Source organism: Dipodomys spectabilis, unplaced genomic scaffold, assembly GCF_019054845.1.
Source record: "Dipodomys spectabilis isolate Male_0828 unplaced genomic scaffold, ASM1905484v1 ptg000179l, whole genome shotgun sequence".
NCBI lineage: Eukaryota > Metazoa > Chordata > Mammalia > Rodentia > Heteromyidae > Dipodomys > Dipodomys spectabilis.
Window position 1 is genome coordinate 12,138,896 of NW_024870856.1, and position 23,132 is coordinate 12,162,027.

General features: G+C 60.5%; 1 protein-coding gene and 1 long non-coding RNA gene across 2 annotated transcripts in view; one reads left to right on the plus strand and one right to left on the minus strand.

Moving 5' to 3' along the window:
• Positions 1-1,175: 1,175 nt before the first annotated feature.
• On the minus strand, positions 1,176-2,343 carry LOC122120954. Its single transcript, XR_006149845.1, has 2 exons — positions 2,026-2,343; positions 1,176-1,715 (listed from the first exon to the last, which is right to left on the minus strand). It is a non-coding gene; the product is annotated as an uncharacterized LOC122120954 (long non-coding RNA).
• A 10,170-nt stretch (positions 2,344-12,513) lies between these two features.
• The window catches only part of Lpcat1 (lysophosphatidylcholine acyltransferase 1), a 48,131-nt gene continuing 37,512 nt past the window's right edge, over positions 12,514-23,132 (plus strand). The window contains exon 1 of the mRNA XM_042695173.1: positions 12,514-12,648. Coding sequence (XP_042551107.1) covers positions 12,514-12,648 — 135 coding nt within the window. The remainder of the gene's footprint in view (positions 12,649-23,132) is intronic.

Genomic DNA, 23,132 nt, shown 5'->3' on the forward strand with positions numbered 1-23,132 from the left:
AGCCGTGCGGCCCTGCGGCCCCCAACTCTGTGTCAGTGCAGAGCCTCTGGTGTGGATGACGGACGGCCACTGCAGACCCTGTGCCCACTGCCCGGCCCCTCCACAGCCCCCGCCCAGCCATGACACTCATTTCCCAAGGCTGGCCACAGAGCTCCCGGGAGCTGCCGTTCTACTGGGGAGCTGAGAACAGAACCCCAGACCTGGGGTAAAGGGGGAAAACAAATGAAAAGGAGAAAAGGGACGGGGCCGGGATGGGAGGGGCACAGACGGCCACTGGTACTCAGGAACTGGCCGCTCGTGGTAGTGTTTCCCGCCGTGTCACAGGCACAGAAACAGTGCTGTGGTCACCGCGCTGACCAGGGTGACCTGTACTGGGCCACGGCACCCAGGGTCGGAGGCAGGCCAGGCCAAGGTTCCCGGGCCACGGGTGCGGGAAGTTCAGGAAACACCCCTCACCCCTGCAGGCTTGGAGGATGCGGGGTTGGTCCTCTTGATGTAGAAGAAGTGCCCTGTGTGGCCGGCTCACCTCGGAGAACACTGTACTAGCTCTTCCAGAAAGGCCAGGATCCTCGGGGGACCCCTGTTGGGTCCTGGACACTGCGTGTGCTGTGGCCTGACCCGGGGAGGTCTCCGCCAACAGCAAGGTGCGTCTAGGTTCCCGGCTAGGTTCCCGGTTGTGGGTCAAGTCAATGATAGCGCAGGAAATCCCTCCATGCCTCGGTGAGTCCCTCCCCCACTCTGACTGAAAGTTGTAGATTGAAACTGTTTTGTTTTTTGTCTTTTTTCTCTTTTGGTGTGGAGGATGGAACCCAGGACATTTCATGCGTGAGGCAAGTGCTTTGCCAATGAGCTGCATCCAGCCCAATTGTAGGCTTTATGGTGAATAGACAGGGACACCTCAAATCCACCTTGGAAAAGACACAGCCACAGGGGACTCTCGTGGAGAGGAGTCGGGCTGCCCTTCCCAGCAGGGCTGCATCTCAGAGCATCCTTTACACATTTGCTGGACAGAAAAGTTAGCTGGTTTGAAAGAGAACTCTGCAGAAATAAGTCATAACATCCACTTGCATTACAAATAAAATGGTTCTGAGATTCAAACATAGGAGAAAAGAGGGAATTCCAAAAGGCACATTTGAGTGTCCAGCAGTCAATCATGTAAAACACTAGCCAAATGATAACACACATCTAGGTTTTATTTCCTAGTGAGCTGCCTACAATTAGAACCTTTGTTACTCAAAAAAGGAAAAAAATAAATGAGCGAACAGAATTTATAGAAAGTTATTAAGTTGGAACACACAAAACAGCTTGAATGACTGAGAAAAAAAGAGAGCTGCAAGCATGCTGCAAATGTAAATATGTAACTCCACGGGGCCCACGGTTTTCACTGAGAGTTTCATAGTGCGGCGAAAGGCAGAATAGAGCTAAAGAAAGAAAGCACTTCTTGGATGCACCTGTAGTAAGGTGCCTGGGCCGTCCCGACCAGCTGTTACAGTGTGTCTTTACAGACAAATTAGATGATACTTTGTCCACACGCCATCACCTGTGTGAGTCAGCTCTCTTTGACCAATTCCTGAGGAAATCAGCTCATAAAGAAAAGGCTTCTTTTGTCTCACAGCGCTGACGTGCACGCCTGCCCAGCGCAGTTGCTCTGGCTTCTACTGAGGCGGAACAGCATAGTGGGAGCCACAGCCAAGAGAACTAGCTTGACTTCAAGCCTGGAAAGCAGAAGGAGTGAGAGCTACCACACCTGCTTCCAACGCACAGCTCCAGCGACCTGAAGTCCTCTCCCCACGCCCAGCGTCTGGACGGCTCCACCAGCCTCTAAGAGGACGGTGCCAGGACCCAGCCTCCACCAGGTGGGGCTCTGGGGCATTGCAAACCCGGTGCCGCTCGAAGGGGTCACTGTCAGGTGACCCTGGCAGGGGGCTCCACCAGCCCCCGAGCCCCGTCATCCCAGAGAACCCACCCCAGGCTACCTGGGATTCCTCCAACATGGGACAAGAAAATGGGGGCCCCAAGACTCACTGGAGGGACATGCGTCCACGCCCGCCAGTGGCCAGCCCTGGGGATGGGCTGCGCATCTGGGAGAACGGGGCACATGGCCGCACGCGTGGCAGACTGCAGCAACAGCAGCGATCCTGGACGGACAGCCAGACACGGGCAGGCCGGACTCACCCCTTCCTCCAGACCACAGCCTCGGCGGCATGCAGCCACCTCAGGTAGGGGAAGCGCTGTCACGCGGACCAAAATGAGAGCCTGGGTGACCCACTCCACCCAACACAGAAACAGTGATGACAGAGGTCCTCTGAGAGACACCGCTGATCCAGCTACAGGAAGGACACACATACACACACACACACACCTGCTCCTCCTCCCTCAGCAGGAGGTCCCCAGAGAGATGGTCACATCCTGTGTGGCAGGAGGGCAGGAGCAGAGACGGCCACTGACCTGCACGGCTCCGGGGACGCCCGGCTTTGCAACCGTGCTTAGCTACAGACGTGGTGCTGCACGCCCTTTCTGAGCACAGGGCAAGGGAGGAAGGCAGGAAGCCCTGTTGAAGAGCAGTACTGCCATGCAAGGTCCATCCAGAGGACACACTCCCTGAGCCAGGCCCACCGGGCTGTCCCCGAAGCAGCTGCGGGTCAGCACCTAGCTCCAGCTTGAAGAGCCCAAGGCAGAGGCGGTGGCTTTGGCCGGGTGTGCTAAAAGCCTGCCCTGGAGCGGCACGCTGGCCCTCGGCTTTGACTGCCCCGGGTGCCGTGGACCCTGGGGACACTCTCAGTGGTGTGTACACACTCGTGGCGGTGTGCCCGCTGGGGGCTGACCTCTGTGCCCTCTCTCCCAGCCACGTGGCTCAAGGCCTCCATCTGAGGAGCATCTGGCCTCATCTACTCACTCCAAAAACATGCACAAGGGGTTTGTTTAGGGAAATACTTCCACGCTCAAGAGCCGGACGCCCTGGCTTCCGCATAGCACTTCTGCTTGCTAAAACAGGAACAAGCTGTGCAAACAGCACCTCCCCCACAGCATGGCGACAAGGCATCTGTGGGGGGACAAACAGGACAGGTGTGTGCAGGTGTGGAGAGGTGCAGGATGGGAGCAGCAGCTGGAGAGAGCTCAGAGCTGCTCATCAGCTCATCCACACGCGGAGCCCACCCTCTGCGGGCTCCGTGGGGGCCGGGACACACCACAGCCATGTCCCACCACACCGAGAGAGGGAGGAAGAGGGCGGAGACACGCTCCACTCACGGTACGAGGTAGACATGTGCGGCGGCGGCGGGCCCTGCCTGCCGGGGGACAGCGCAGGACGGCTTCGTGGGCTCACGCTCTGGCGGCCTCCCTCTGAGGCCCCGGGCCCTTCGCCACACCTTCTCCATGCCCCATGGCCCCTACACACCGGGCAGGGCCTTGCCTCTCCCCCAGGCTCTGGCTCTGCCCTGGACAATGAAGGCCTTCATCTGTAGTTAGAGAAACTCGCTCTGTACCCCAGGACTCTGCCCAGGTCAGAGCGCTGAACACAAGAGGGTTATAGCAGCTGGGCCCAGGTGGCTCACGCTGGGAATTCTCGTTACTCAGAAAGCTGAAACCTGGAGGACTGAGGTTCAAAGCCAACCTAGGCAGAAAAGTCTGAAGGACTCCAATTCCAGTTAACCAGCAAAGTGCTGAACTCGATGTCTGACTGAAGAGGTCGAACATTAGGAAAAAACCACATAAACGTGTGGGGCTCTGAGTTCAAGTCCCAGAACTGGCACCAAAAACGTTTATGGAAATGATGTTTTGTGTAACTAAAGCCTTCCCAGATACATTTTTAAAATGTTTTTAGGCAAGTCTATTTCCTTTCTTTCCCCAGACAATGTATACTATATAACCAAAATATCTCAAGGCGATTAGAGCCAAAATATAATCCCAAGGAGGCTAGAGCCAAAAACAGTGTTTTAAGAATCAGTGAGTAATCACCATGGAGGTCCAGAGCTGTGCCGTGGGCAGCTTTGCTCTGGAACCTTCCAGAGGACAAGAGAGAGGTGTGGAGATGGTTCAGATCATCAACGGGAGAAGGACTAAGCCGAGAACCAGGACCTGGGGGCCCCGAATTCCTGGGAGAACACGGCTGGCAGCATGTGGAAGGGCAAAGGCCGGGTCGAAGTCTGCAGAAAGTGGGACAAGATTCAGCGTGGGATGAGAGTCCCCCTGGACGCAGGCTGAGCCAGAGAACCAGTGCTCAGAGGGGCCTGAAGGTATTGTCTAAGTATATATACTTCAGCGTGAGATAAGCACCAGGCGGCAGGTGGCAGAAAAACCTAGAACAACCACCTTCACAAGATAGACCTCTGCTTTTCCCTCATTGTTCATGAGGCCTGGGGTCAGACAGAGCAGGCTGTCCCTCGGTCGAGGACCAGACTCCTCTGTGGCCTGCAAGCTTTCCATCCCCAACATTGTTTCATGATCGAATACAGCAGTTATATCTACCTTCCAGCCAGCAGGAAAATAGATTCCCTTTAAAAGGCGCTTCCTAGAAGGTCCACAAGCCTTGGGCTTGTATCTCATCTGCTGCAGAATTTAGTCACATGAGCACCACAGGGCAGGTAGGCTGGGAAGTGTCAGTGGCGTGTATAGGTGGTATCACTCGGAAGAACCTGGTGTGGCAGAGGTCAACACTTCACAGCCTGGCCACAGAGCCCTCTTCAGCCTCACGTCTGCCTTGCGAGCCCAACCTAACAAGATGAGCTCACTTTGAACTTTTCAAAAAACCCTTCACAAGCAACAGGGGTGCAGAAACACATGTGTGTGCTTTCGGGCATGCCTAAGGTCAACTATGCTTTCAAGACTGTGAACACGCTTCTTTATCTAGCCATTCATGGGAGCTCATGCAGGAGTCAGAAGCACCCCCCCATTAAAGGCCCACAGGGCACTCATGAGTGCTCCCTGAACTTAGTACACCTGCCACGCCACATACACTTGGTTGAAACTTTTGGAATGAAAGGTTCTGGACAGGAGTGGAGCCTGGCATAGACTCAAGCCCCAGGCATCCCCCAGGAGTTGGTGGAGAACTGGATTCCCTAAAAAAGACAATCTGGTCAGACTTAACCCGTTGTTCTCTGAGAAAGAGAAGTTCCAGTGTGACTGCTGCTCACCACAGTGACCCAGGGCCCAGTGGCAGGATGCCTGCCCTGTGCCCTGACAAGTCCCACCTGGGAGAGCGTTTGTCATGCCTCCAGGCCAGTTCAGACCTGCCATTGTATACAACTCTTGTTTCCTCCTCTAACAAGCAGCTCAGTATCCAACCACCATTGGAACCCAGTCCTAGAGGCACAATGGAGGGGAAGCTGCTGAAGCAAGCGTTTGGAAAGGAGCAGAGATCACAGCAGGCAAAGCAGCCATGAAGATGTGTCTGCAAGGAGTCCTTAGCTGGGTTCAGCAAAGAGAGGCCGGTGCAGGTGGGCGGAGCACTTCCATAACCAATTTGAACATCTAATAAACCTGCCTGTGGTGGATAGATGGCTTCTGATTTGACATCGGCAGCAGAATAAGGGATTGCAAGTTCAATGAATAGTCTCTGGCCAGAGAAACAAGATCAAACGCTTAAGTTTCTGCACTTCCAGTGGTTCCTGGTATCTCCAGCTGAGTGGACATCTTTCTGTGACCAGTGGGTGCCACGCCACCTTCTGCGGAGTCTGCGTGAGAGATGGCGTTGGACAAAGAGCTTCAAGGAAGCATGCCCCCAGGAAGGGGGTGTTGGTTCAAGGCTTCCCATACACTTGACTGCACCTTTATAGCCTCTACCTTTATTCTCACTATGTTCTTCTTGGCTGTACATTCGTTGCCTTTATTCTCATTTTGGCTATTTTTCTATTGATCCACGAACAGAGCATGTTGTATTTTTCCAGTCCAATAGAAACAGCTTCTCTAAGTAATAAAGACTAAGGCCAAAGATTAAATGTGGGCAATCCCCCAATCAATCTATCATCTGATGTGACGCTGCCTCCAGAAACTCCTACAACTTCACAAGCGGTTTTGCAGCTCACGCATAGTAAATATAGAGACTTAAAATTTCCAGATATGTCCAACAGACAAAATTAATAAATTAAACTAAGTTAAAAAGAGTTATCCTAGTAGTTTAGAGAGTTCTAAAAAAGAAGAGACCTCTGATTATATAAGAAAAAGAAAGATTCTCCCAACAGTTATGATTAAGTTTGGTCCAACTTACGTTATAGGGAATAGATGGTGTTTTCACACAAAATATAAAGTTAGTAACATATTTCCTGAACCAACCAAGAGCCATTTCCTTATACAGGAGCTTATAAAGATGAAATTAGTTGGATAAAAATAAAATTAAAAAGAGTACAATATAAGTACAACCCTGTCTTAGGTTTGTTAATTATTACACATAAAAAGGCTGAATTAGATGACGCATTCTATTAAACAATATGCTAGACTTGTTTCGCACCACTTAGCTTAAACAGTTGGTGGGATAGTCATCAATTTTCATATAATTCATCAATGCTTTGCCTTTAAAAAAAAATTGATTACGTGCTTAAATAAACAAAGAATCTATGTCACAATCACACACTGTATAAAAGTGTTAATTCTCCTCAATAAAGACACACTCAGATGCAACTCTTTTGAGTCTGTGTCTGTTTGTCACTTCGCCGACTCCTTTGCCCGCCTATCCCGAGATCCCTGTCCCGTCGGTCCCAGTGCTCCGGCCGAGCTGGTCCGTCGCATACACCCAAAGCCAACCGGAAGTTACTGTTGGCAGTGTTCTCCCAAATCATCACTTGATGGTTGTTAGGTTTTTAAAAAGAGGTAGCTGAGTAAGAACTGCAGCACTCACGTGGTATTCAGGTAAGGGGTAGGTTTATCCAGTAGACCTGCTGGGACCAGGCAAGGTTGGCACTCCACGTGGCTGGGAAAGAGAGAGGAAAGAGCTAGAGCAGAGAGAGAGCAGAGAGAGCTAGAAAAGAAGAGCAAGAGCTAGAAACGAACAGAGAGAGGAAGAGAGTCTGGGCCTGGGCTAGGCCTTATCTAGGGTATGGGGGGGAAAGGTGTGGCCACATCAAATTCAGATGTGACCTCAGCGGATGCAGATGTGGCCTCTTCCAGGTGTCCCAGTTGCCTAGGTAACGCAGGTACTGGGTGGAGACTTTGCTGCGAGGAGGGTGGAGTCTGCTTGCCATCCAGGGGCGGACCTTACACTCCCCACAGAGGGCGGGCCGCCAGGGGGAGGGGGCCGGGGCGTCATGGATCCCAGGGCATGGATCCCAGGGTGGATCCCAGGGTGGATGCCACAGAGTAGATGCCCCAGGGTGGATCCCAGGGTGGATGCCCCAGGGTGGATGTCCCAGGGTGGATGCCCCAGGGTGGATCCCAGGGTGGACGTCCCAGGGTGGATGTCCCAGGGTGGATCCCAGGGTGGATGCCCCAGGGTGGATGCCCCAGGGTGGATGCCCCAGGGTGGATCCCAGGGTGGATCCCAGGGTGGATGCCCCAGGGTGGACCCTAGGGTGGATCCCAGGGTGGACCCCAGGGTGGACCCCAGGGTGGATGTCCCAGGGTGGATGCCCCAGGGTGGATGCCCCAGGGTGGACCCTAGGGTGGATCCCAGGGTGGATCCCAGGGTGGACCCCAGTGTGGATCCCAGGGTGGATGTCCCAGGGTGGATGCCCCAGGGTGGATGAATGCCATTCTTGAGTGATTTTCAGCTTTGTTTTGGGGGGGGGTCTGGTCGTGGGGTCTGAACTCTGGGCCTGGGCACTGTCCCTCAGCTCTTCAGCTCAAGGCAAGCGCTCTACCACTGAGCCACCTTCCCAGCCCTCAGCTTTTTTTGTTTTTTTACAGTTTCAACTTTTTGATGCTTATTACCATTATCCTCTAACAGTGCCTATCTTAGGATAAGAAATCAGAATGGAGTGTTTTTACTTCATGCTTCTCAACCTGACTCTTCCATGAACGCAATGCTCTTCCCCCACATTGGGGCTGTAGCTTCTCTGAACAGTGCCAGCTTCCAGAGTGGTTTAAGAAGAACCCAGTGTCCGCCCAAGCCTCCCTCAGCCCAGGTCCTTTCCTGGAACCTCTCTCTTCCCAGCCCCCCTGCCCCCACTCCTGGAACCTCCTTCCACTAAGCCTCTAGAGCCTCTTGATGGCTCCAGTCTGCAGTACTGAGTGTAGAGGTGTCCAGAGGCCTGGGCATCATTATCCCAAACTCCTCAGGCCTCAGAGAACCAACCAAGAACCCAGAGCACCTGCGGCCAACTGGTTGTCTAGGGACCAAATCTAGAACATTCTCGTAGGATCATCAGGCCCACGGGGATAGAGCAGTAGAACACTCACTGTGAGACACAGCAGCAGAAGGAAGAGAATGCAGCCTTAGGGAGATACGTCGCTGGAGTCCAGCCAAGCTGCCCTCTGGAAATAACACCGGGCTCAGCTTCCCCACTGGAGACATGAGGAGTGATGGGAGAGCTTTCCACGGGGCTCTGTCTGCCCAGCTGTTGCGAGTTCCTGCCGACTCCCACTGCCAGCCTCGACCTTCACAGTGTGGTTGAAGGGAGCCAATAGGAACCACGTTTTGTCTTTCATAGCTACTCATGATTTTGCCTAAATTGTTCAAGTTTAGATGCTCGCAGTGTCTATAACGGGCTGGATGGTACCCACCAGAAGCGTGTCCAACTCTGACTTGAATCTGACCATGAACCTGACTCTGGCAGAGTCTTTGCAGGGCACAAGTTTTGAAGTGAGACCACATTGGAGCCAACGGCACCTTCTTGAGGGAAAGCGAGGGGCAACTGCAGGCACGTGGGCACAGAAAGAAGCTCTAGGCGTCGGTGCGATGTATAGGGAAGCCAACAGGAGCAGGAGTCGTCCCTGAGCAGCCCAAGCTTGAGCTGATATTCAGAACACCCTGCACACCTACGTCAGGACTCACGCCTTCTGCTCAAGTCCACAAAGAACGTTTACAAGACAGACCAGATGCTAGGCTGTAAGACAAATCTGCACAAGTTTGAGCGTTTAGAATATACAAAATACACTCTATGAAATTAAACTAGCCGTCAATCGCAAATATCTGGAAAATTATCAAATATTTAGAAACTCAACCCACTCTTTCAGACAACCAAACAAGTGGGAAGAGTGCTTCACAAGACGTATGTTGAATTAGATTAAAAATAAAATGATGGCACAACATTTCCCATGCTACGGGTGCAGTAAGTCAGCCCTCCGGCCACGTTCGGGTATGTGGGTACCACACAGCCCTCCCTGGGCTCTGGGCTTGTGCTCGTATGTCCACGAGGGGGACCGTGGGCCTCAGCCACTCTGAGGTTCATCATCAGAACCATGCTGATGAGGTTTCTGAGTGAGTTCCTTCAACCTACCTGCATTTCAGAAGCACATGCAGAAAGCTATGAGCACCTTACAGAAGGAAGAAATTGACAGCCATGTTCTCAACAAAAGCTTTACTACCCAGAACATCCTGGTCCCAAAATTAATGCACTTTCTTCTTCCCATGACAGAGGTGGCTTTTATGACACAAGCCTCAGAGACAGTCAGAAGAAACATCTAAATGGTGAAAAGCTCTTCCCAGTCATCCATGTGCTCCGTTATGCAGAGTGAGCATCTTGGCTGCCCTCACCATGGACTAGAACTGTGCCAACTAGACCAAGCCACAGGTGCTGCGGAGTCTGAGACGATTATCTATGCAAATCCATGGAAACACGCGTCTTACACTGAAGTAGCTGTCAGTGAGGGCGTCCAGCTGATGACTTCTGATAGCAGAGTTGAGTTGGTGAAGGTTGCCGGAACACACCCAAAGGCAGAACTGGTTTTACAGATTACCCCTGATGCCTCTGAAGCCATCTGGCACCTCCCTGTCGAGTGCCACATTCAAAACCCACAGACGTCTTCCAAAATGGGCAAAAGAACTAAGTATTAATGTCTTCAGCGTCAGCTTCCAAGTGAGGTGTGGCTGAACCCCGAGACCTCTGTGCTGGGGACCTATGGTGCCCGCTGTGCTTTTTTTGAGGGGGGTCCAGTCGTGGGGCCTGAACTCTGGGCCTGGTCGCTGTCCCTCAGCTCTTCAGCTCAAGGCTAGTGTTCTACTACCTGAGCCAGAGCACCACTTCCAGCTTTTTTTTTTGGCTTATGTGGTGCTGAGGAATTGAACCCAGGGCCTCAGGCATGCAAGGCAAGCGCTTTACCATTGAGCCACCTTCCCAGCCCTCATGCCCGCTGTGCATTTGATATGGGGGCCGAGGCTGCTTTCAAATGTATCTGCTTGATATTGGTGGTGGCACCCCCCCTCCCCTCAGGATGGGGAGCTTAAATCCCAGATTACAAGTATGATCCACACAGCACTGGACAGGTACTCTGTCAGACTCGAGTGAGAATCATAGCTGAGCCGGGCAGGTATGTTCACACATATAATAACATTGCCCCCCCCCAAAAAAGCCACGTTGAACGCACAGAGGAAGGTGTTCATAGCTGCTGGCACTGGCTGTAAGCACATCCTTTTCAATCTGAGCCTTACTACAGCGCACAGCTGGCCCAGAGCTGGCCATCATTGTGCCCCAGCCTTCCGAGCTCTGGGGTTACAGGTGTGCACTACCTCACCTGGTTTATTTAACTCCATCCCCGCCCGGGCTGGTCCCAGATCCAGGGCTGTGTGCATGCGGAAACCCGGCCGGACCACCGCCGACCTTGCTGGGGTGGGCAGGGGGGGGGCTGGGGTCGGCACGGGGGGGCTGGGGTCGGCACGGGGGGCTGGGGTCGGCACGGGGGGGGCTGGGGTCGGCACGGGGGGGGGGCTGGGGTCGGCACGGGGGGGCTGGGGTCGGCACGGGGGGCTGGGGTCGGCGGGGGGGGGGCTGGGGTCGGCACGGGGGGCTGGGGTCGGCGGGGGGGGGGCTGGGGTCGGCACGGGGGGGCTGGGGTCGGCGGGGGGGGGCTGGGGTCGGCACGGGGGGGCTGGGGTCGGCACGAGGGGGTCGGCACGGGGGGGCTGGGGTCGGGACGGGGGGGCTGGGGTCGGCGGGGGGGGGCTGGGGTCGGCACGGGGGGGCTGGGGTCGGCGGGGGGGGGCTGGGGTCGGCACGGGGGGGGCTGGGGTCGGCACGGGGGGGGGGGGCTGGGGTCGGCACGGGGGAGCTGGGGTCGGCACGGGGGGGCTGGGGTCGGCGGGGGGGGGGCTGGGGTCGGCGGGGGGGGGCTGGGGTCGGGACGGGGGGGCTGGGGTCGGCGGGGGGGGGCTGGGGTCGGCACGGGGGGGGCTGGGGTCGGCACGGGGGGGGGGCTGGGGTCGGCACGGGGGGGGGCTGGGGTCGGCACGGGGGGGGGCTGGGGTCGGCACGGGGGAGCTGGGGTCGGCACGGGGGGGCTGGGGTCGGCACGGGGGGGCTGGGGTCGGCACGGGGGGGCTGGGGTAGCCGGGGGGTGGCTGGGGTCGGCGGGGGGGGCTGGGGTCGGCACGGGGGGGCTGGGGTCGGCACGGGGGGGCTGGGGTCGGCACGGGGGGGCTGGGGTAGCCGGGGGGGGGCTGGGGTCGGCACGGGGGGGCTGGGGTCGGCGGGGGGGGCTGGGGTCGGCACGGGGGGGCTGGGGTCGGCACGGGGGGGCTGGGGTAGCCGGGGGGGGGCTGGGGTCGGCACGGGGGGGCTGGGGTCGGCGGGGGGGGCTGGGGTCGGCGGGGGGGGCTGGGGTCGGCACGGGGGGGACTGGGGTCGGCACGGGGGGGCTGGGGTCGGCGGGGGGGGCTGGGGTCGGCACGGGGGGGCTGGGGTCGGCACGGGGGGGTCGGTACGGGGGGCTGGGGTCGGCACGGGGGGGCTGGGGTCGGCACGGGGGGGCTGGGGTCGGCGGGGGGGGCTGGGGTCGGCGGGGGGGGCTGGGGTCGGCACGGGGGGGTCGGCGGGGGGGGGCTGGGGTCGGCACGGGGGGCTGGCCACAGGGTGGGCAGGCCCTGGGGGCCCTGGCCGCTGCGGGATGGGAGAGAGGCCGGGCACGGCGCGGCCGGCGGAATGCTGGCCAGGCCGCGGCGGGGCAGAAGCCCGACCGCAGCGAGGCGCCGCGCCGCTCCCGGGGCTCTGGCACCGAGCGAGGGCGACCCCCGACGGGCCCCCCGGGCTCCGGGAAGCCCGCGGCCCCGCTGGCCCGTCACCTGGCCGGGCCCGGAGGGCGGGGCGGGGCGGGCAGGGGGCCCGGGAGCCCCCGCGGCCCTCGGCGGAGCGGGGACCGGCCCGGGGCCCGCGGGGAGGGGCCGGCAGAGACCGCGCGTCTCTGGGCGCGCAAGCGCAGGCCGGCGCAACGAGGGCGCCGGGGGGCGTGGCCAGCGCCAGCGCCGCCCGAGGCCCCGCCCGCCCGGCCCCGCCCCCCGCCCACGTCACGGCGCCTCTCCCGCGCCTGCGCCGCCCGCCCGCCGCGCATCCTCGGCCCGCCGCGCATCCTCGGCCCGCTCCCCGCGCTCCGCTTCTCCGCTCCCCGCTCCGCCGCGCTCGGCGCCCGGCTCCCCCGGGCGGGCGGGCGGCCATGAGGCTGCGGGGCCGCGCGCTGCGGGCCGCGCCCGCCTCCGGCGCCCGGGCCGACTCGGCGCCGCGGCTGGCGCCCCCGGGGCGGAACCCCTTCGTGCACGAGCTGCGCCTGAGCGCCCTGCAGAAGGCCCAGGTGGGTCCCGCGGCCCGGCCCGGCCCGGCCCGGTCCTCCTCGCGCCGGCGGCCCGGGGACGCGAGCGCGGGCGCCGGCTCCGCGGGGCGCGCGTCCGGATCGGCGCGGGGCGAGGCGGGAGACCTCCACGTCGGCGCGTGCGGACTGGCTCCGGGCGCGGGGTGCGGGGGGAGCGGGGAGCGCGGGGTGCGGGGGGAGCGGGGAGCGCGGGGTGCGGGGGGAGCGGGGAGCGCGGGGTGCGGGGGGAGCGGGGTCCGGGGGGCGTGAGGGGCGGGGGGAGCGGGGAGCGCGGGGTGCGGGGGGAGCGGGGTCCGGGGGGCGTGAGGGGCGGGGGGAGCGGGGTCCGGGGGGCGTGAGGGGCGGAGGGAGTGGGGAGCGCGGGGAACGGGGGGGGCGCGGGGGAACGGGGGGCTCGGGTGCGGGGGGCGTGCGGTGCGGGGGGCTCGGGTGCGGGGGGAGCGGGGCCCAGGTTTCGGGGGACCCGGGGTCCGGGCCGCGGGGAGTGGGGTCCGGTTCCCGGCCTTGGCCCCTCCCGCCGGGGACCCCGCGCGGCGCCGCCCCGTTCCCGGCCCGCCCGGCCGCAGCCCCGCGCGGTCCCCCGCTCCCGCCCGCAGCCCGGAGTTAGCTTAGCCTTGAGCCCGCGCGGCTCCACCGCCTGGGACGGGACCCGGGCCGGCCGCGGGAGGAGCGGCGAGCCGGAGGCCGAGGCGGAGGCCGGGCGGGCCCCCTCGATCCCCCCCCCCCCCCCGCGGCCTCCGGAGCCCGCCCCGCCCGCCCCCACCCCTCCTCCGGCTCGGCCCCCGTGGGGTTAGCATCACCTCCAGGAAGACAGACGCCCTGCGTCCCCCCAAGCGGCCCTGCCTCCATCCCGTCCCGGGGGTCCCTCCGCCCTCCCCGCTGCCCCCTGTGCCACCGCGGACACCCGGGCCGCGTCGGCCTGCTCCCGGTGCTGTGCGCGTGCTGCACCCCGAGGCCGGGCCGAGACCCCTCTGAAGGGAGTGTGGGCGGGGCCGAGTCCGCAGCACCCACCCTGGCCCGGCAGGCAGGGAGCCCCGCTCCAGCCCGCGGCCGCGCTGCTAGGGCTGCTCTTGGGAAATCCTCCTGCTCAGCATCCTGCTTCGGAGCAGGCAGCACATGGTGATTGAATAGGTAGGCCGGACACTGGGCTTCTAGAAAGCAGAGTGTTCTACTGTGCTGTGATCGCAGGCCCCTCTTCTCCGGGCCCTGTGTTTGTGTCAAAGTTGTCCCTGCTTAGCTGTCTCTACAGCCTGGGGGCCAGGGGGGACCTGGGGCTTGTAAGTACCCCAACTGCTCCCTGGCGAACCGCGCATTGCTGTGCGGGGTCCCTCCTGTTCCTGAAGCTTCTCCAGGGTGAACCCTCTGCCTTTCGCAAAAAGCCCCAAAGAAAAGAGGAGAGGGATTTGTTAAGAATGAAGCTGAAGGCTGCTCAGAAACTCAGCTGCCCAGGCTCCCTCGGGTCCAAACCAGCTGAGCGCGTGTCCCCTGCCCGGGAGGGGCTCCTGCTCTGTTTGGATTAAGGCCATGCAGGCCACCTTGGCCCCGGCAGCCCATCTGTCATTCACTACAGCTTTAGTGAGGAGCTTAAGCATCTCTGTGGACAACAGGGGACACAGTGAGATGTGAAAAGAAGAAGCCATTGTGGGCTGCAAAACCTGGGCTGAGGTGGAGCTCAGTACAGGGCAGTGAGGTGCTGGGCTGTGTTGGAGCTCAGTACCTGGGCAGTGTGGTGCTGGGCTGTGGTGGAGCTCAGTACAGGGCAGTGTGGTGCTGGGCTGTGGTGGAGCTCAGTACAGGGCAGTGAGGTGCTGGGCTGTGGTGGAGCTCAGTACAGGGCAGTGAGGTGCTGGGCTATGGTGGAGCTTAATACCAGGGCAGTGTGGTGCTGGTCTGTGGTGGAGCTCAGTACAGGGCAGTGTGGTGCTGGGCTGTGGTGGAGCTCAGTACAGGGCAGTGTGGTGCTGGGCTGTGGTGGAGCTCAGTACAGGGCAGTGTGGTGCTGGGCTGTGGTGGAGCTCAGTACAGGGCAGTGAGGTGCTGGGCTGTGGTGGAGCTCAGTACCAGGGCAGTGTGTAGCTGGGACTTGGGGCTTCCAGCTGAGGTTCTTGTCACATCTTGAGTTGCTGGGGGTCACGCTCTGGCTGTCCCGGGCTCTTGGGGAGCAGTGGAGAACTTCCCTGCCTCTGACGGGGGTTTCCCAGCTCTGAAGTCTCACCAGCACTGGCTCACTTCCTCCCGGAGGCCCGTCCTCCATCAGAGTTTGGGGCTCAAAGGAGTCTCCCTCGGGCTGTGTCCCGCCCGCCCCTCCCCCACCGAGCCCTGCGTGACCTTGTTCAAGTGGAGATAAAGCATAAAGCTGGAGCTAGCCCCTGCCGCCCAGTCCGGTCCAGCCTGGCCATTCTGGAGCCCCTTGTCTCTCAGTCACTCCTGCAGGGGGCCTCGGCTTGCACGCTCTCGGCTTGCATGCTCATGGCGGTAGCCTCCTGCCGCCCGTGCTGCTATGCGTGCGGTGGACCAGCTGTTAGCTCGGCCCTGGCCCCTGTGTGCTGTGGGAGTGGCAGGGAGAAGCAGGACCCAGCCCCGCCTGGAGCTGGAGTTCTGGAGGGGCCGTGGGCCGCCGGCCAGGGGGGCTGGGGAGCTGGGCTCCGGTGGAAGACCTGGAAGAGGAAGAGGGGCAGGAGGACCCGATGCTCGGTCCGCACACCCCTGGCAGCCTGGCGTCCAGGGCTGACCTCTGTTGGCTCCAGGGCCATTTCTGCAATGTCCCAGCCTCCGTACCCATGCCCAGGCGGGGGGGAGGGGGCAGGGGCCCCAGTGCCAGGCAGGCACACTATGCTGTCCCTGAGTCCTGGGCAGTGGTGGCTCAGTGTGACCAGCTGCCAGCCTTGGAGACTGGTCTTCTCCACCTCTTCTGGAATCTTCCTTCAAACTTCCCAGAGTGGGAAGGTCCCCATACAGCTCAGTATGGCTAGCTGGACAGACAAAGGGGAAGTTGAGGCTGGGAAAGACCATTCAGCCCTCTGCTGAGGATTTCAGGGGTTTTACCTGACGGTTGATGGCAAAGCAGGGGAGGGGTGATGGCACCGCAGCCTCCTAGCTGTGTGTTGGCGGCACTGGGCCCGGCAAGCCGGTCTACGGCTTCGTGCTTTCCTGGTACTGGGGTTTCGGCTGAGGCGCTCTACGGGGTGAGCCACGCCTTCAAGCCCTGTTTTGATTTCACTGTTTTTGCGTCGTCTCAGGTTTTCGCTTGCTCAGGGCTGGCCTTCCTGTGCCTCCCGGGCTCGTCCCTCAGACCCAGCTTCTCTGTTGAGCTGAGGCGCTCTATACCCTTGTCCTGGCTAGTCCCGCACCATCTCTCGCTCCCACGCTGGCATTGGGCTAGCTGTGATTACAGGTGTATGTCTCTGTGCCTGTTCAGATGTGCTTGTGCTGATGCAGCGTGAGCAAGAGCAGCTTGCTTTATCCTTGTTGGTTCTGGTTTTGTGCTGGTTCTGAAATGAATTTGGGAGCCGTCTCAGTACTGTGAACCCTGAGCCCGTCTGGTGCTGGGCGCAGGCTTTTGCCCCATGTATGCACTGAGCTCACGCTCCAGCACAGGCCAGCGAGGGGGCCCCTTCCAGAATGCTGACCGGAGCCAACATTGGGGAGGCCGGGTCCCTCCCTCCTCTGGCTCAGGCTCCTGACGGCAGTTAAATGGGACTCAGGTGTGATTCCCGCCATTGCCTGGGGCTGGCCTCCAGCTGGCTGGCTGTCTCAGAATACACCATCTTCTGTTCTTCTGTGGGGCCCTGGGCTCACGCCGGGACCAGGACCCAGGCCCTGAACTCCACAGGTGCGTGCTAGGTTTTCTCAGGCCTTGCCCTGGATAAGAGTCGCCGCCTGCTGTCTTGTCCTTTATTCCATTCTCAGCGATGATTTTTACAGCCCTTCCCAGTCAAGCCCTGTGTGTCAAACCACACTGTCAGGTACGTAGCCAGTCTGATGGCCCTGCCCTTGGCCCTTCCCACAAGGGCAGTGGTCTGTCTCTTGGCCTGTGTGACTTCCGTCGGGAGGGGCTGTGCTTTGAGTGGAGGCTGGTCGCCCCAGGTGACCCACAAGCTCCACACGTCTGTGTCCGTGTTTTCACACCTGTGCCACTGGCCTCTCTAACTGTGTGCTGCACATAGCTGGCCACTGTAGCCTGGTTGGCATGCGTACGGGGGTTCAGGACCCACACAGGGCACACAGCATCAGCCCTGCGTGGACTGGGCTTCAGGAGTGTTACCACTACCCTCCTGCCTTCCACCCAGATAGCTTCTGCCTGTGGGTGGGCTGTGGTTTCTTGGCAGTTGGATGACCTTTCTTATTTTTAAAGATCAGAAACTTTGACTGGGCACCAGTGGCTCACGCCTGTCATCCTAGCTACTCAGGAGGCTGAGATCTCAGGATCCTGGTTCAAAGCCAGTCCAGGCAGGAAAGTCTGTGAGACTCTTATCTCCAATAAACCACTGGGAAAACTGAAGTGGCGCTGTGGCTCAAGTGGTAGAGCGCTCGCCTTGAGCTGAAGAGCGCAGGGGCAGTGCCCAGGCCCAGAGTTCAGGCCCCACAACCGACAGCAAAAAAAAGGTCAGACACTTCAGGCCTAAAACTGGAGCCGGGTGTGGGACTGCGCGTTGTGCCCTGCACCTCCACCCAGTGTGTTGTACAGACTCCTGAGCCCGTGGAAGGCCTGCCCTCTCGGTCTTTGTCTCCAAACGCTGGGCCTCGCTGGCTGGCTGCAGTGTCTGAGCCAGGCCTCCTCCAATTATGCTTCTCAAAGCTGCTGCCCTGCCTGCCTGACCCGGTGACCCAGGGGTGGCCTCCAGCCGCCCGCTGCGCCCTTGACCCTGGTGCCAGGACAGGGGGAGCAGGCTGCCTGTCCTTCCGCCCAGACGGTGGGGCCGCCATCACTGCACGCCCGCCCGTGCGGGTGCAGCACGCAGCGTCCTGAGGACTGGAGCTCTGCCATCTCCATTCGTGCCCCAAACCTAGGGTGCAGCTGTGGCACTGGACGCACCCACAGTGTGTGTCAGTAGTGGGGTTCTGCTAGGACACCCTGAGTCCATGTCCCTGCTGCTTACTCTGCCACACTAAAGCTAGCCAGCTCATTCCAGCATCGTCTCCATGTCTTGGGGTGTCACTCATGGGGCCTGGGTGACCCCACGTGGGCCTGGGTGATCCCACGTGGGCCTGGGTGACCTCACGCGAACCTGGGTGATCCCACGTGGGCCTGGGTGACCCCGTGTGGGCCTGGGTGACCCCACGTGGTCCTGGGTGACCCCGCGTGGGCCTGGGTGACCCCACATGGGCCTGGGTGACCCCGCGTGGACTTGGGTGACCCCACGTGGGCCTGGGTGACCCCGAGTGGGCCTGGGTAATCCCGTGTGGACCTGGGTGACCCCACGTGGGCCTGGGTGACCCCGAGTGGACCTGGGTGACCCCGTGTGGACTTGGGTGATCCCGTGTGGGCCTGGGTGACCCCGCGTGGGCCTGGGTGAACCCGCGTGGGCCTGGGTGAATCCCGCGTGGGCCTGGGTGACCCCCGCGTGGGCCTGGGTGACCCCGAGTGGGCCTGGGTGACCCCGAGTGGGCCTGGATGACCCCGTGTGGACTTGAGTGACCCCGCGTGGTCCTGGTGAATCCCGCGTGGGCCTGGGTGACCCCGTGTGGACTTGGGTGACCCCGTGTGGGCCTGGGTGACCCCGCGTGGGCCAGGGTGACCTCCACATGGGCCTGGGTGACCTTGCGTGGGCCTGGGTGACCCCGTGTGGCCAGGGTGACCCTGCGTGGGCTGTTCTGATGATCGTTCTCCATACCACCTCCGCTCCTTAGCATCTGGTGGCGTCTGGGGTGCAGCCTGGGCCACGGGAGAGGTGCTGGCCGAGGCTCAGCCTCAGGTGTACTTCAGAGGTCGGGGCAGGGCCCTGGGACAGTGCTTTCTCTGGGTTTGCATTTTACTCTTAGAAGTCGTAAGTTGGCTGGGCACCAGTGGCTGTAATGCTAGCTACTCAGGAGGCTGAGATCTGGAGATTCAAGGTCAGCCCAGGTAGAAGAGCTCACTAGACTTCATCTCTGAAATTATCAACAAATAGCAGTGCTGGAAATGTGGCTCAAGCTCCAGCCTAGCAAGCACAGGGCCCCACACTTGAAAAAGTCATCATATAGCAGTCTAGCATTTGAGACATGAGTATTTGACACACAGGCATTAAAAAAATTAGTTTTAAATACTTTAAGCTGTCCTGGCTATGGAATTGAGTGGATCTGTCATAAGCAGCATTTCTAATCCCGGCCTGGGAAAGCAGGGAAATGCCACATGGCTCAGATTTCAGGATTCTGTCTGTACAGACCAGGTCCTGGAGGTGCCACCATAGCCATCCATCTGGTCCCAACCTCCCCAGCCACCGGGCACTCTGTGGGGGAGATCCCTGCCCAGCGGGCGTTCATCCTGCAGGCCTCATGGTGACCGCCCCCCCCCCCCGCCCCTCCTGGGGCCGCCTGGACCAGCGGAGAAGGGCACAGTGCTGCTTCAGGGCAGGACTCTGGAAGCCCTCTCCGAGGCTGGCCATGGTGCCCCTTCAGCAGTGGAAGCCACGCTGACCCGCGTGGACCCTCGCCGTGTCCTGGACAGAGCTGGGAGCCCAGGAGTGTCCTGGAGGAGCTGGTGTTTGCATGAGCCCTGTCCTCAGGGAGAGCCCCTGCTGTGCGGTGATCAGTGCCAGGTGGCACTCGTGGAATGTTGGCCCTGGTGAGAGGACAGAGCCTTTAAGAGTGCCCGTCTTGTCCCCTCGGACTGGGCTGCACAGGCAACGCGGGGTCTGCCGTGATGCTGGGGCCCTGGGACCGGCCGTTGCTGCCAGCCCCGTGGCTCGTGGCTTCTGCACCTGGCCGTGTGCCAGGCTGGTCTGCTGCACACGGAGTGGGTGCATCGAAAGCTCCCTTTCAGAGTGTGATGCCGTGAGGCTGGCCCCTGGGCCGGGTGCCCCGGCGGGGGAGAGGGGGTCGGGTCAGCCGCCAACCTGACCCTGCCGGCCTGGACAGGGATTCGGGCCGATTTCTTCTTGGGGATCTGAGCAGGTCCCAAACTTGCGCTTTCCCGGGTTTCGTCTGTCCCTGTCCTGTGTCTCATGGATTGTCACGCGGCACATAGTGTGGCGGTTGTGCCCTTGCCCTGGCTGTAGTGTGGTGTGTTTTTGGACTTTACGTTTGAGCTCTGGTCCTCAGGCAGGAGTCCTGGAACCAGGAGAGATTATATACAGCCGGATGGGACGTGGGTGGCCAGAGCCAGGGGTGGCAGTTCCTGGTATGTGCCTGCCAGGGCCCCACGCCGGGGCTGGGCATGGGCGTGAGCATCTGTGCACGCTTTCCCAGTCTGTATCCTCTCCGCAGTGTGCAAGACCCTGGCTCGAGCGTTCTGCTGTCCACTTGTTCACGGCCTTACAGACATCTCGTTGGGCGAGGCTGGACAGGGCAGCCGCAAGCCGGGGGTGGGTGCCCTGTGTTTACCGGACACGGGCTAAAGGTCCACAGTGTGTCTTCCAGGCAGCAGTGCTTCACCACTGGAGCCTTGTCCCCAACCCTCGTTACATTGTTTTTCCAAGAGGGCCTCGCGTGCCTGAGGCCAGCCTTGGACCACAGTCCTCGTGTCCGGGCTGGCTTCTTGAGACAGGGTCTTGCCCGTTTTGGTCTGGGCTATGCTTGAACTAAAGTCTTCCTGCTTCTGCCTCAGGTAGCTGGGTTGGTAAGTGGAAAGCGAGGGATTCAAAGCCTGGAAGTTCAGGCCTGCTCTGCTGTGGGGAGTGGAAGGGGCTCCTGCCTGTGGGTAGCAGCTGGTCCACCTTGCCCTCCAGGCCAGGCCAGCCCCCTTTACGAGGCTCTGGAGGTCCCTGCCACCTTTGCCCACCTGGCAGAGGGGACGCCGTCCCTGTGGCAATTTCTTTTCTCTTTTTTTTTTTGAACTCTGGGCCTGGGCGCTGCCCTTCAGCTCTTCATCTCAAGGCGAGCGCTCTACCACTTGAGCCACAGCACTACTTCCAGCTTTGTCTGTTTATGTGGTGCTGAGGAATTGAACCCAGGGCCTCAGGCATGCAAGGCAAGCGCTCTACCACTGAGCCACCTTCCCAGCCCCCCCCCCCCCCCGCCCCCATGGTAATTTCTTTCTTTTTTTTTTTTTTTTGTCGGTCGTGGGGCTTGAACTCTGGGCCTGGGCGCTGTCCCTCAGCTCTTCAGCTCAAGGCGAGCGCTCTACCACTTGAGCTACAGCGCCACTTCCGGTTTTCTGGTGGTTTATTGGAGATAGGAGTCTCACGGTCTTTCCTGCCCGGCCTGGCTTTGAACCAGGATCCTCAGATTTCAGCCTCCTGAGTAGCTAGGATTACAGGCGTGAGCCACCAGCGCCCGGCTCCCCATGGTAATTTCTGACTCCAGCGTAGGGCTGCCGCTGCCGGTGGGCTTCGCGAGCCCCTGGGGCAGTCGGCCGATGCAGGGCCCAGGCTGAGGCACTGCCGCTGACGTCCCCAGCCCCGCAGAGCTCCCTGGCCCCAGCGCTCCGGAGCCTCCTTGCTGGTGGCCGAGCCCCTTGCGGTTGTGAGGTTCCGTCTGGTGACGTGGTGGACCTGTTCACGGCGGGTAGGCAGTGGCTTGGCGGCGGGAGGCACCTACCCAGCCCTCACGGCCACACAGGGCGCGCCAGAGGGCCGAGCCACCAGCACCCCATCTGTTACGAGATTTGTCCAGTGAGGTGCCATCTCTACCCATAACCCCCAGTGCCCAGCACCAAGTGTGGGCGCCTGGCAGTGAGCGGGGGTGGGGGCTGCTTGCTCAGTGGCGTCCTCCAGAGCCAGCGTCTGGACCGAGGTCTTCTCAGCCTGGTCCATCAGAAGCTGGGGGGATGGCTTGGCGGGGGGGGGGGGGGGTGCCGAATGGTGTGTTCTAGTTCAGCCTGGTCCATCAGAAGCCGGGGGGATGGCTTGGCGGGGGGGGGGGGTGCTGGATGGTGTGTTCTAGTTCAGCCTGGTCCATTAGAAGCTGGGGGGATGGCTTGGCGGGGGGGGGGGGGTGCTGGATGGTGTGTTCTAGTTTCCACGACTGGGAGGCAGCCTTTCACCACCTTGCATCCCTCGCCCCTCCCCTATTCCCCTCCCTCCCCCCCCCCCCCCCCCCCCCGGTGTCCCCAGGGATCCACGCAGGGCCCGGGCTCTTCCGCATCACCTTAAGGATGCTTGCTGCCCAGCGGGCTCAGCTTCAGCCTTGAGGTGCCAGGCAGAGCCTAGCTGGGGTGGAGGTGGGGCCCGGTCACTGTCCAGCAATCATTGCTGGATGCGCGGGAAGAGCGTGTGTCTGTCTGGAAGGGTGGGTGGAGAGAAGTCATTTGGCTGGGGTTGAACAGTGTTCACCATGGGGGTCCCCGGCTACAGGGCCAGGGTGTGGGGTTGCTTTAGACCAGAGTAGCTTCGCCCAGAGGACTTCATTGCTGCTCTGTAGCAGGCCCAGCCTGCTTGGGCCAGGCGTTCCTCTGCTTCCAGCTTGGCACCCTGCAGGGACCGCCTCTGGATCGGCCAGACGCTGCTGGACGCTGCCAGCGCAGGGGCGAAGTTGGGGCTGGCTGGAGATCTGGAAGAAAAAATAGCTTCACGTTAGGAAAGCTATATTTAATTTTAGATGTGAGTGGGAGAGCTTATAGATAGCATAAGCGCGGGCTCTGGGGATGTGCTCCTACCTCGTGGGGTTCACGGCTCCAGGGCTCCCCAGGGGAGATGCGCAGCCCCAGAGACTTGACGTTCACCTGTTGGTGAGAAAATAACCCACGCCGGGGAAGTTTGGGCAAGGGATGTATGTCAATAGAAAGTCACACACGAAAGCTACAAATACGAACTAGTGCCTGATAGAGCCTGGTCAGAGGGGACCCCGCCCCGCCGTCGGCCCAGGGCAGGTGGGGCACCAGGAGGTGGCCCACCTCCATCAAGTGGGGGATCAGTTTTGGAGCAGCTGTGTGTGACAGGCCAGCAGACCCCTTTGCCCCTGGCATGGTCCCAGCAAGCTAACCCTGAGAGCGGCCATTGCTCTGACTAGGAGCTGCCCGCGGTGGGGCCCCAGCACTCATGTCCAGTCCAGCCGCATGGGGAGAGCCCCAGGCTGGGCTGACGTGGCGTTTGGAGCTGCTGGACCCCGGGTTCGAAGCCCTCGGCTGGCAGCTTTTTAAAGAATGAGCCTGGGCCCCAGCTAAGGACACCAGTGAGAATCACTGTGCTTTGAACCTGCATGCTTCACAAGGAAAAGGTCAACTAAGACTAGTGTCTTTCTGTCCTGCCAGTGGGGTTGTGGCCCAGGTGGACACGCGTTGCCTCTACCAGCCCTGCCGTGTCTGTGGGACATCAGTCATTAGTTCCCGGCATGAGGGCATTGTGTGTGCGCTAAATCGGGATTCTCAAAAATAGCTCACTTTATAGTTA